Source organism: Hemiscyllium ocellatum, chromosome 7 (genome assembly GCF_020745735.1).
Source record: "Hemiscyllium ocellatum isolate sHemOce1 chromosome 7, sHemOce1.pat.X.cur, whole genome shotgun sequence".
NCBI classification, from domain to species: domain Eukaryota; kingdom Metazoa; phylum Chordata; class Chondrichthyes; order Orectolobiformes; family Hemiscylliidae; genus Hemiscyllium; species Hemiscyllium ocellatum.
In genome coordinates this window covers 24,466,076-24,478,507 of record NC_083407.1, presented here as the reverse complement: position 1 = coordinate 24,478,507, position 12,432 = coordinate 24,466,076, and the positions used below count along the sequence as shown (strand labels likewise).

At 39.6% G+C, this 12,432-nt stretch overlaps 1 protein-coding gene across 19 annotated transcripts in view; it reads right to left on the bottom strand.

The window, feature by feature from the left end:
- The window catches only part of neb (nebulin), a 299,811-nt gene that overhangs the window by 83,454 nt on the left and 203,925 nt on the right, over positions 1-12,432 (bottom strand). For 16 of the 19 annotated variants that reach the window (XM_060827055.1, XM_060827069.1, XM_060827066.1 and 13 more), the window contains 7 exons: positions 12,040-12,144; positions 11,519-11,623; positions 11,315-11,419; positions 9,819-9,923; positions 8,620-8,724; positions 2,487-2,591; positions 675-779 (listed from right to left, as the gene is read on the bottom strand). In XM_060827055.1, coding sequence (XP_060683038.1) covers positions 675-779; positions 2,487-2,591; positions 8,620-8,724; positions 9,819-9,923; positions 11,315-11,419; positions 11,519-11,623; positions 12,040-12,144 — 735 coding nt within the window. Of the gene's footprint in view, positions 1-324; positions 430-674; positions 780-2,486; positions 2,592-8,619; positions 8,725-9,818; positions 9,924-11,314; positions 11,420-11,518; positions 11,624-12,039; positions 12,145-12,432 lie in introns of all 19 variants that reach the window. The other 3 variants (XM_060827070.1, XM_060827053.1, XM_060827065.1) reach the window with 1 other exon arrangement.

Sequence of the window (12,432 nt, the reverse complement as noted above, 5' to 3'; positions counted from 1 at the left end):
CTAAGAAGGTGAAACAAAATGCCACATTTTATCAAAATCTGGCCCAATATCAATAGAATATCAATCAAAAAACATGCAGTAAGTGTTATTAAAGAAGACAGTGCCACACATGCACACAGCAAAATTACTTGTGCTTGAATTAGTAGGGAACATTTTAGAAATTAATCTCAACTTGGTTTGCAACTGAAATTCACCAAAATATTGATTAATCTATTTCCAAATGAACTTTTAAAATGATTAATGCTTAGTGTTCAATGCTTTAGTTTAAGACAATCCAAAAAATATAAAGAAGATACAATAGTGCACAACACCAAGCGCTTTTACCTGGCTCCCTAAGATTGAGTTGTATATGGCAGTCAGCATATCAGGCCGTAGAAGTTCATTGCATCCTCGCCTTAATTTGAATTTGGCTTCAGACTTATATGATTGCTGTCAATAAAAATGCACATGCATGCAAAGGATGATGGAACGTAAGCTAAGCCAGTAAAGGACACCAGTGTTCATCATCCTCGAACTCAGTCACTCTACAAGTGAAAAGGTTCTTATAAGCTGCAGCAGGCCTACCCAATAAAACATTTATTTGGGTAGATGACATCCACATAAAGCATACCAGCAGATGACTGCTGGTTATGTTGTAGATGGCTAGCATTCTAGTGCAAGCTCCACAGAATTACCTGGCTACTTAGTCGCCCCGACCTTTTGGCTAGAAGGTTTCTAGGATCATCCAAAACCAAGGTATACTTGCTCTTCTGCTTCTCATAGAAAGCTTTGTATGACTTCTGCTCAGAATATGAGATGTAGTTAAAATAATGCATTCTATTCAATGATTTAATGTTTTTGTAAAGGAAGTGTGAGGTGAGGGAATTAACTGATTTAACTGTTGCATGGGGATGAAATATTTCAATATCTGGCTCTAGGACAAGTCAGTGCAGTCAGATTTTCTCAATCTTCTAAGCCTTGTCTGAAAATCTGACTCTGACCACCTGAAGTCAGAGTCAAAATGTTGTTCCCATTTCCAACAACCAGTCATTTGCAAGTAAAGAGAGTGAATGACAAATATGCTGCTTAACAAGAGCTACATCCATGTCCTGAAATTCTTGGCAACAGGCCCTACAAAAGTGAGCATTTGTTAGTACTTTGCTTGCATTCATTGGAGTTACTGCAAAGATGTATCTCAAAATAGAATGGAAGTAAATATATAATGCTGACAATATTCAGGATTGAGAATCAAAATGATATTACTTTAACTGACAAATTGTAATGATGGAAATCCTAATCATAAAAATAATCAACATGTTTTCTCTTTGCCTGAGACTAGAGTGTTTTTGAATTTTACTTGTGTTGCTTTTAGCCTTAAGCAGCTTGGAAGTGAGGATTGTAACAATTAATGAACTGCCTAGTAACTCAGATAAAGCAAATGATAGATATTAAAATTCTTTTTTGCATCTGTCAAAAAATGTTTAGGTAATGTTTGGTCAGATAAGTTGTAAAATATGTACTTTCATTATCTTCATGGATATCTACAGCCTTATGATACATTTTATCTTTGTTCGTAATTATTCGCTCAAGCACAGTATAGATCAAAGAGGTTTTAATTCCATCACTCATTTCAGTTTTTGAAATGAACAGTTTCAACATTCTGGAAGAAGTGATTTAATTAAAAGTTGAACAACTGTTTTAGGGAAGCAGATTTATTTATACTTGTGGTAATGGGAAAATCTTACCTTTGTTTTTACCTTATAATAATTTCTAGGCTCCTCTAGGTAGCAGTTAAGAAAATCGCAAAGAAAAATGAGTGGTAAGGGAATAATGTAATACATGCCTCTGTAAAAGCTAAAAGTCATCTCTTATCCTTTGGATTTTGAGTCATTTTATCCTAAAAAGACTTTTTTTTTTAAACACAATACAGTTCAGTGAAGAGTTCAAGCTCTACATTATCAAAGAAAATCCCAAGTTGCCACAAAGTACCAGATCGAATAAGAAAACCTAATGGTACATTAAAGGAATGTTAATACCCATTCACAGAATTTACTCAGTCTAATATTTATATTTTCTATTTTTTTTCCTTGAAAGCAAATTCAAAAAGAGATGATGTTATTAACAGATTTAGTATTTTTATATATTTTGAGACAAAAATATAGATCAAGAATGTCCAGGTTTTACGTTGGAAGGTTTGCACCAGAGAGCCTTGAGAGCAGTGTATAAAGTTGAAACCCATGTCCCTATATTCAGTTACTGATACAAGCACATCTTAGTGCTCTGACTAAGGATTCGTCCACTATTCAGGCAACAGTGCTAAAAGCAGTACTTTCAAACTCTTCAGAGTCACTAAATACAAAATGGGAGCCATTAACAAGTACGAGATGCAATGTGAACAGGACTGAATTGCCTGGGCTTTCAAGGTTGGGTCGCAAGGGCTTGAAGGCTCCAACATAGGTTGGATATTTGTAATATTGTCTTATTAACTCTATCCCAATTGCACAAACCTCATCTAACATTGCTGTTGCCGCCCTAGCGTGCCGGATGTGTGGAGTATCGGCCGTATACTTGAAGTTGTTTCTTAGTTTTGCAACTGATTCTCGGTACTTGTACTGCAAAAGAAAATTTGACAGATAAGTAAGATGGACAGCAAACCTTCTCTAAAAGCTGAACAACAGAATGAAACATCCACTTTATTTTCACTAAGTAGTTTATGTTTGGAATTATTGAACATAGTGTGCTCCTTCTAAGGTTTTGTTAAATTTATAGTTTCAGAACATGCAGCTTAGGCCACTGTTCACAACATTTAATCATATTTTGCTTTCCTTTATTGGTCAGAGTATTGAGTACAGGAGTTGGGAGGTCATGTTGCGGCTGTACAGGACATTGGTTAGGCCACGATTGGAAATATTGCGTGCAATTCTGGTCTCCTTCCTATCGGAAAGATGTTGTGAACCTTGAAAGGGTTCAGAAAAGATTTACAAGGATATTGTCAGGGTTGGAGGATTTGAGCTATAGGGAGAGGGTGGATAGGCTAGGGCTGTTTTCTCTGGAGCGTCAGAGGCTGAGGGGTGACCTTATAGAGGTTTGTAAAATCACGAGGGGCATGGATAGGATAAATAGACAAAGTCTTTACCCTGGGGTGGTGGAGTCGAGAACTAGAGGGCATAAGTTTAGGGTGGGGGGGGGGAAGATATAAAAAAAAAGAGACCTAAGGAGCAACTTTTTCACACAGAGGTTGGTACATGTATGGAATTAGCTGCCAGAGGAAGTAGTGGAGGCTGGTACAATTGCAACATTTAAAAGGCATCTGGATGGGTATGTGAATAGAAAGGGTTTGGAGGGATGTGGGCCAGATGCTGGCAGGTGGGACTAGATTGGATTGGGATATCTGGTCAGCATGGACAGGTTGGACCGAAGGGTCTGTTTCCATGCTGTACATCTTTATGACTTTATGACTCTATGTATCAGATGGCAAACCAAACAGACGATAGGACCTGACCAGTGAAATGGTGGTGGTTGTAACATAGTACATGTTTAGAGTGTTACTCTACTTTTCCTGATACCTCATTGTCAATTTCTGCATTATAGTCATAGAGTTGTACAGCATGGAAACAAACCTGTTGGTCCAACTCGTCCATGCCGACTAAATATCCCAACCCTGCCAGCACCCGGCCCATATCTCTCCAAACCCTTCCTATTCTGTAGAATGGAGAATAGATCAAGAAATAATTGGCACTTGTAATAAAGGTACTGAATTAACTATGGGAGATTTAGCAATCGTATGGATTGGATGAATCAAAAAATTAGCCTGATAGATGAGTTTAGAGAGTGTTTGGGACAGTTACATCGAATAATACATTCTGAAACCAAACATAGAATAGACTATTTTAAACTTGGTAATGTATAATGAGGCAGGGTTAATTATTTTCCTCATACTAAAGGTTCCCTCTGGGTAACATGATAGAATTTCATATTCAGACTGAGGGTGAGAAATGTGAGCCTTAACCTATTATCGTAAACACAATTAAAGACAATTACAGGGGTATGAAGATTAAGATGGCTAGTGTGGATCAGGTTAATAGATTAAATGGTAGAGAAGCAGTAGCAGACACTTAAGTAGTGATCTCATAACTCTCAGAAAGGAGACAGTTCATTGAAAAAATAAAGATCCTTTGGGAAGAATACACTATCTGTGGTGTGAAGAATTCTTCTTTACATAAGTATTTTGAGATCCCAGAAACAAGCAACCAAAGAAATGTGACATTTCTACCCACCAGTAGGAGTGGGGCTTATTGCCAGGTTTTCAATTGGTAACTCAAATAGTTTTGGTCACTGAAGAAAAGTTCTGGGTCACATTTAGTTGAAGAAGGATATGAGGGTCGGCAAATGAGTATGTGACAGTAGACAAAGGGATGTAGACTGTCTAGATGTGCTGCAGTTAGTATTGCTAGAGAGGCAGCTGAATTACACAGATTCTGTGAAGGGCATTCAGTCAGAAGTCAAGAGCAGTTGGATGTTTCCATGCTATTTAGAAATTTGAGACGTTCTGGAAACCAATAGGCAGATAAGTGTAAGAGTCAAAGCTCAGAAGAAGAACTGCAGAGATGACAAAGTAGGAAGCTCACTGGCTGTGCGTTGGAGGATGCTGTCAGGTGATCAGAAGAGGCTTGCAAGTTATAAAACCACATGCAGCTGGGATAGTAGTATTTGCAGAGCAGTATTTGCTTCGACCATAAGACTCAGAAGTGACAAGAACAGAATTTGGTGATTCAGATCTGCTCTGCTTTTCAACAAGATCATGGTTGATCTAATAATCTGCAACTCCACTTTCCTGCCATTTTCCCATGAGCCTCAATTCCTTTAATGATTAAAAATGTGTATATGAATATGCTTAACAGGCTTGAGTATAGTTAACACCCCAGCCTCAACACCCCTTTGCAATAAAGAATTCTTCAGATTCATCACACTCTGAAAGAAAAAAGTTCCTCCTTATATCTAACTTAAAAGACCAGTCAGTCTTCGTCAGTGATGGACAAATTATTGGAGAGGATTCTGAGAAAGAGGACTTAAAGATAATTTGGAAAAGCATAGCTTGAATAGAGGTAGTCCATGGCTTTATGAGAGACAGAGTCAAAGAGTGTAATGCTGGAAAAGCACAGCCGGTCAGGCAGCATCCGAGGAGCAGGAGAGTCGACATTTCAAGTACAAGCTCTTCATCAGGAAATGTCGATCCTCCTGCCCCTTGGATGTTGGCTGACCTACTGTACTTTTCCAACACCACACTCTTCAACTCTGATCTCCAGCATCTGCAGTCCTCACTTTGTCCTTTGGGGGGGGGGGGGGGGCAGGTCTTACGAGGGCCTCACAAATCTTTTTGAATTCTTTGAGGATGTGACAAAACACATTGATGAAGGTAGAGTAGTGGGTGTGGTGTACATGAATTTTAGCAAGGCTTTTTATAAGGATCCCAAGATAGGCTCATTCAGAAGTAAGGAGACATTGGACACAGAGAAACTGGACTGTCTGGATACAGAATTGGCTGGCCCATAGAAGACAGAGGGTGGTGGTAGTTGGAAAGTATTCAGCCTGAAGCTCGGTGATCAGTGGTGCTCCGCAGGGATCTGTTCTGGGACGTCTGCTCTTTGTGATTTTTATAAGTGACCAGGATGAGGAAGTGGAAAGGTGAGTTAGTAAGTTTGCCGATGATATGAAGGTTAGTGGAGTTTTGGATAGTGTGGAGGGCTGTTGTAGGTTGCAACGGGAAATTAACAGGATGCAAACATGGGCTGAGAAGTGGCAGATAGATCTCAATCTGGAAAAGTGTGAAGTGATTCATTTTGGAAGGTCAAATTTGAATGCAGAGTACAGGGTTAAAAGGTGGGATTCTTGGCAGTGTGGAGGAACAGAGGGAACTTAGGGACCATGTTCATAGATCCCTCAGAATTGCACCCAAGTTGATCAGGTTATTAAGAAGGCATCTGTTGTGTTGTTTTTTCTTAGCAGGGGGGGATTGAGTTTAAGAGCCTTGAGGTTATGCTGCAGCTCTATAGAGCCCAGGTTAGACCACACTTGGAATATTGTGTTCAGTTCTGGTCACCTCATTATCAGAAGGATTCGTCTCTTCAAGAAAGGAAATAGGGAAATCCCCAGCAATTACAGATCAGTCAGTCTCACATCTGTCATCTGCAAGGTGTTAGAAAGTCTTCTGAGGGATAGGATTTATGACCATCTGGAAGAGCATGGCTTGATTAAATGCAGTCAGCACGGCTTTGTGAGGGGCAGGTCATGCCTCACGAATCTTATTGAGTTCGTTGAGGATGTTACTAGATAAGTTGATGAGGGTCGAGCTGTGGATGTGGTGTATATGGACTTCAGCAAGGCATTTGATAAGGTTCCCCATGGTAGGCTCCTTCAGAACGTCAGGAGAAATGGGATACAGGGAAATTTAGCTGTCTGGATACAGAATTGACTGGTCGACAGAAGACAGCAAGTGGTAGTGGAAGGAAAGTATTCTGCCTGGAAGTCAGAGGTGAGTGATGTTCCACAGGGCTCTGTTCTTGGGCCTCTACTGTTTGTAATTTTTATTAATGACTTGGATGAAGAGATTGAGGGATGGGTTAGCAAGTTTGCAGATGACACAAAGGTTGGAGGTGTCGTTGACAGTATAGAGGGCTATTGTAGGCTGCAGCGGGATATTGACAGGATGCAGAGATGGGCTGAGAGGTGGCAGATGGAGTTCAACCTGGAAAAATACGAAGTGATGCATTTTGGAAGGTTGAACTTGAAGGTTGAGTACAGGATTAAAGACAGGATTCTTGGTAGTGTGGAGGAACAGTGGGATCTTGGTGTGCAGGTACATAGATCCCCTAAATCTGTCACCCAGGTGGACAGAGTTGTTAAGAAAGTATATGGTGTTTTGGCTTTCATTAACGGGAGATTGACTTTAAGAGCCATGAATTCTTGTTGCAGCTCTATAAAACTTTGGTTAGACCGCACTTGGAATACTGTGTCCAGTTCTAGTCACCCTATTATAGGAAAGATGTGGATGCTTTGGAGAGGGTTCAGAGGAGGTGCCTGGATGTCAGTTCCAGGATGCTGCCTGGAAATGAGGGCTTATCTTATGAAGAGAGGTTGACTGAGCTCAGATTTTTATCATTGGAAAAAAGAAGAGAGAGAGGGGACCTAATTGAGGTGTATAAGATAATGAGAGGCATAGATAGAGTTGATAGCCAGAGACTATTTCCCAGGACAGAAATTGTTAACACGAGGGGTCATAGTTTTAAGCTGTTTGGTGGAAAGTATAGAGGGGATGTCAGAGGCGGATTCTTTATGCAGAGTTGTGAGAGCATGGAATGCATTGCCAGCAGCAGTTCTGGAAGCGAGGACATTGGCGATATTTAAGAGACTGCTGGACATGGATATGGTCACAGAAATTTGAGGGTTCGTACATTAGGTTTACCTTACATGAGGATCAATGGTCGGCACAACATTGTGGGCTGAAGGGCCTGTTCTGTGCTGTACTGTTCTATGTTCTATGTTCTATGATATGGAAGCTTTAGAGAGGGTGCAAGGAGATTTACTAGGATGCCGCCTGGACTGGAGGGCGTGTCATAGGAAGAAAGCTGAGGGAGCTAGGGCTTTTCTCATTGGAACAAAGATAGATAAGAGGTGACTTGATAGAGGTGTACAAGATGATAGGAAGCATAGATAGAGTGGATACCCAGAGACTTGTTTTCCAGGGCAGGAATAGCTGTCATGCTGGGGCATAATTTTAAGGTGACTGGAGGAAGGTTTAGGGGAGATGTCAGAAGTAGGTTCTTTACACAGAGGTTTTTGGGTGCATGGAATGCACTGCCAGCAGTGGTAGTAGAGTCAGATACATTAGGGACATTTCAGTGACTCTTGGATAGCCATATACACGATAATAAAACACAGGGTAGAAAGGTTAGTTTGATCTTAGGATTAGATAAAGGATTGGCACAACATCAAGGGCTGAAAGGCCTGTAATGTGCTGCATTCTTCTATGTTCTATAACTCCTTATTCTGAGATTCTGCCCTTCAAGCCTTAATCCTTTGATCCAAATGAGTGAATCCTGATGAAATTAAATAGCAAACAGAGCACAGAGATAGGCCATTCAACCCAAGTCACTGACGTTCCAGAGGACCTTGCTTGCACCACTCTTCATCTCACCCTTTCAGCATTCTATTCCTGTCTACATCTTATGTTCAAATTGTATTCCCTTAAATTAGATACGTGTGTGAGATGAGAAACTATTAGGTAAAGGCAGAATCAGGCTCATCTCTGTAATCCCACAGTTGAGTAGCTTGCTTTCTACACAAGGCCATATGACACTGGAACAGGAGTGAGGCAGGTATATGCGGAATGAGATAAATTAACATGAATACCTTCGGAGAGAAGAGAAAATGAAAGTGAAGTTGAAATAAAGGATTTTTACCAAAATAAAAAGGATCCCTAATGGTCAATAAGAGTGTGAAGACTGACAAATATACTTCATACAGCAGCAAATGTTGAGATGTGTGGCCCTAAATAAAGATGAAGAGATGTCTGGTTCTGTTAGGTGTCCAACTCACTCACATAAGCATGTCAGGTCATACAGTGAAGCTGCTCATCCCTACCTGGCTGTAGAGCTCCTTGTTCTTTCCAGCCAATGTCAAGTCAGGTGTGTCCCATGCATAGCAACCAATTCCTCTCAGCCATCCCAAGTCTTCTTTGTATTTAACCTAGTTAGAAAATAATCATTTTCATTTCAGGCATCAGATCTGAAAATGACAAAACGAACTTTCAAACAGTTAATTTCAGTACTTTAAATACTAAACACAAAGAATACACTATTGCAAAGGACCAGAGAGAAAAAAATCAAGGTAATCCGACTGGTCCCTGAAACTATGAAGCTTTCTTGAGAGGCTGTGAAATTTGATGAAACACTTATTTCCTAGCCTTGGGTGGTTGTATGCAAATGTGAGACCCAGACAGACAAAAAGCATGTCCATGCTCACACCTGACTATCTGTCTTTTTTTAACATTCATTCTCAGGATGTGGGTGTCACAGGCTAGGTCAGCATTTATCACCCATCCTTAATTGCCCAGAGGACAGTTAAGAGTCAAACACATTGTTGTGGGGCCAGAGTCACATGTAGGCTAGGCCTGGTAGGAAAGGCAGATTTCCATCCCAAAGTACATTAGTGAAATAGATAGGTTTTTTCCTGACAATTGGCAATGGCTTTATGGTCATCATTAAACTCTGATTTCCAGACTTTTTATTGAATTGAAATTCCACTGTCTGCATGGCAGGGTTTGAAACAAGGGCCCCAGAATGTTACCTGGGTTTCTGGATTAATAGTCTAGCAATAACACCACCAGGCTATCACCCACCCCATCGTCTTTTGGATGTGGTACCAAAAGGTCACCAGGCACCTAAGTATTTACCAGCCCAGCAGGGGAGGAAGAAGAGAAGAGATATGGCATGGATTTTACAGTAAAAATTCAAAAATAGCATGTCTAATTATGACAAGCTACAGGACAAAATCACCTTCTAGCATTAAGAATCTGTAAAATGTCACTTACAGTCCCGATCTATTAGTCAGAAAGTCAAAAATAGTATCTCATTAAGTGAGACATCCTGTGTGTGGGCACATCTTAAAGTTGCATACATTGTCTTGTTCAATTTTGAATTTAGATTATCATTGAAAGCATTATGCGTTTATATGTTTAACAGTCAACAACAGCAACAAATTTAAGATTGTAGTGGTACTATATTTGCACTATATTTCTAAACAAAAATACAAAGTTAAAGAGGACAAAGTTAAAGACTCACAGTGCTGATGGCATCGGTTACCATACGGTGGTGCATGTGTTCAGGTGGGTCAGGGATTGATCTCCACACACCCAACTGTTGGATGTACTTCTCCTTGTATTTGACCTAGGACCACAATGTTAATGAAAAGTCACTAACCAGAAATGAGGAAACTGATAGAAAGCAGGACTGCACTGGGACGAAGAAGGTTTCCAAATATTCCTAAATGGACCTGGTTTCCCTTGCCTGTGAATGCTTAGCTGAACCTGAAGCTGTGTCAGTTGAGAATGCCATGCAATATTTGAGAATTTTCATCCCATCAGTGTATGCAGAACAAAGATGAAGGAACACAGTATGGGTACAATTACTGGATTCTTCATTCTAATTGACCCTGCTTACAATAATAACCCTGTTTTAATAATTTCTCCTTGGAAAGGTCTGGGATTTGATTTTATGGGCTTGGTGTGTTTTTGGCAGGGCCTCATGTAAATACATCAATTGTTTAACCATCTTCCTTTGTGCACACTCCAAACCAGTCCCATAACACACGAGGTGGGCAAAGTGACCACTAACGTGCCAACATTAAGGTCTATACACCTTCAGCATTATATTCTGGACAGTAGACAAAGGGCATGAGGGAGAAGGTTGGCCTTTTACCCAAGTTCATTTGAAGGTGGAAAAAAAAAGGGGTAAATATTTTGGGGGGATTTTTTAAAAAATGTAATTGCAGAATGTGGCTTTTACTAGTTGGGCCAGTAATCACTGCCTATCCCTGATTTCCCAGAGGGCAGTTGAGAGTCAACTACATTGTTGCGGGTCTGGAGTCACATGTAGGCCAGACCAGGTGAGGATGGCAGATTTTGTTCTCTGAAGGACATTTGTGAACCGGATGGGTTTTAAGTCCAGATTTTATTTTTTTTTTATTGAAGTCAAGTTCCACCATCTGCGTTGACAGGATCCAAACTCAGATCCAGAACATTATGTGGTTGGTAATGCACAAAGTAAAAAGGGGCACTCCATTTAAGATGATGGGCCCCTTTTGTATTGGGATTGCAACAGGTCCTGGGAATGGTGAGGAGACCTGGAGAAATGGTGAATGGGGATGATTAATTAGCAACTTAAAGGCCTTCACTGGTCTTTGGGGCCAGAGAGTTACCCAACATCTCTGTTGCTGATGGTAACATCCCAGCAGAAGTGGGAAGACAATGGGCAAGAAAACACATCATTCCACACAACTGTAAAGCCTTCCACACCATCACCCACAACATATTCACAAGACATTAGAATGGCTGGGGGGATCTGGGCCATAGCTGAAAGCCTGATCATGGTCTCTGTCTTATTGTCAGAGAGTGATAACAAGTTAAAGATACCCATATTTCTGTAGAAAAGAGGCAAGTCCAAAAGGTCGCCATGCATTACAATGTTAGTCTCATTACTCTATGTAACATGCTCACACAATATGAATAGCTTTTAAATACTTCAAAGATTTCAGTTACTTAAATATAAACATCATGTACCTCACTGATATCATCTGTGACTTTGCGATGGTAGACAATGTTCAGGGCATCTTTCACTGTACGGTAATGACCTTTTGCATGTTCAAAGGCTTCTTTATATCGTAACTATTAAAAGCAAAAAGAGTGTCCTCAAAATGTGAAAAAATCACAGATGGTTATGAAATCTCTTTATATACCAGTAAGAAGGAATTATTCAATACATACATCACTGGCAATTATGTATGCTTTCTTAGAAATCAACAATGTTGGAGTATCTGGGATTGTAGTGTATTTACTCTTGAACTTCTCATATTGTTCCTTGTATTTTTTCTAACATTGGAAAGAAAAAAAGATAGATTAGAATCATGAACTTAATTGAATAAAAGCAGGTCTTTCTATCTTAACTTTTCACACATTTAGTATGTTGCACCCTGGAATCCATGTCACATTGAGAAGTGATATGTATTGCACATGAATCATTGAAAAGCCATGAACGACTATTTGTATGAAGGTGTAGACTGCTATAGTACTCTTTTCAATTTGTTAACTGCCCTGTTTAAATGGCAGCAAAATAATTTCATACTCATTATGTTTTTTAATTAATCCTGTGCATTTTCTTGACTTGCAAATGTAAGCAACTTATTTCCTCGAAATTGAGTGCATTTAAAAATAAGTTGAAACAACATATTTATATATGTATTACTTGTGTAAGAGGTTTTCCAAATAACTGCTTATTTGTGTCTTACCTCACTGGCAAAATCTTTGACATGCTTGGCATGATTCAGGGATGTAGTATGCTCATGAGGAATGTAATGCGGTCTATCTTTTCTAGCTAATTCAACATACAGGTACTGCAGAAGGAAAAAGAAAACATCTTTAATAAGATGTGTGATAATAGACAGTACTTGGCAGGTTTCACAATACTTGCAAACTAGCACAGAAATTTTGTCATATCTTTCCACACTGAAGAATATAACGGTTCCTGAATTTTCTATCATGTTACTCACTGATACAACACTTCCTTTGAAGTGATAATAAAAAAAATTTTACTGTGGTCAGTAATTTTCAACTACATTCAATACATATCTTGCTTTGATACCATACTTAAAAGCCTCCTTTTAGTTTCTACTCAGAAGCTT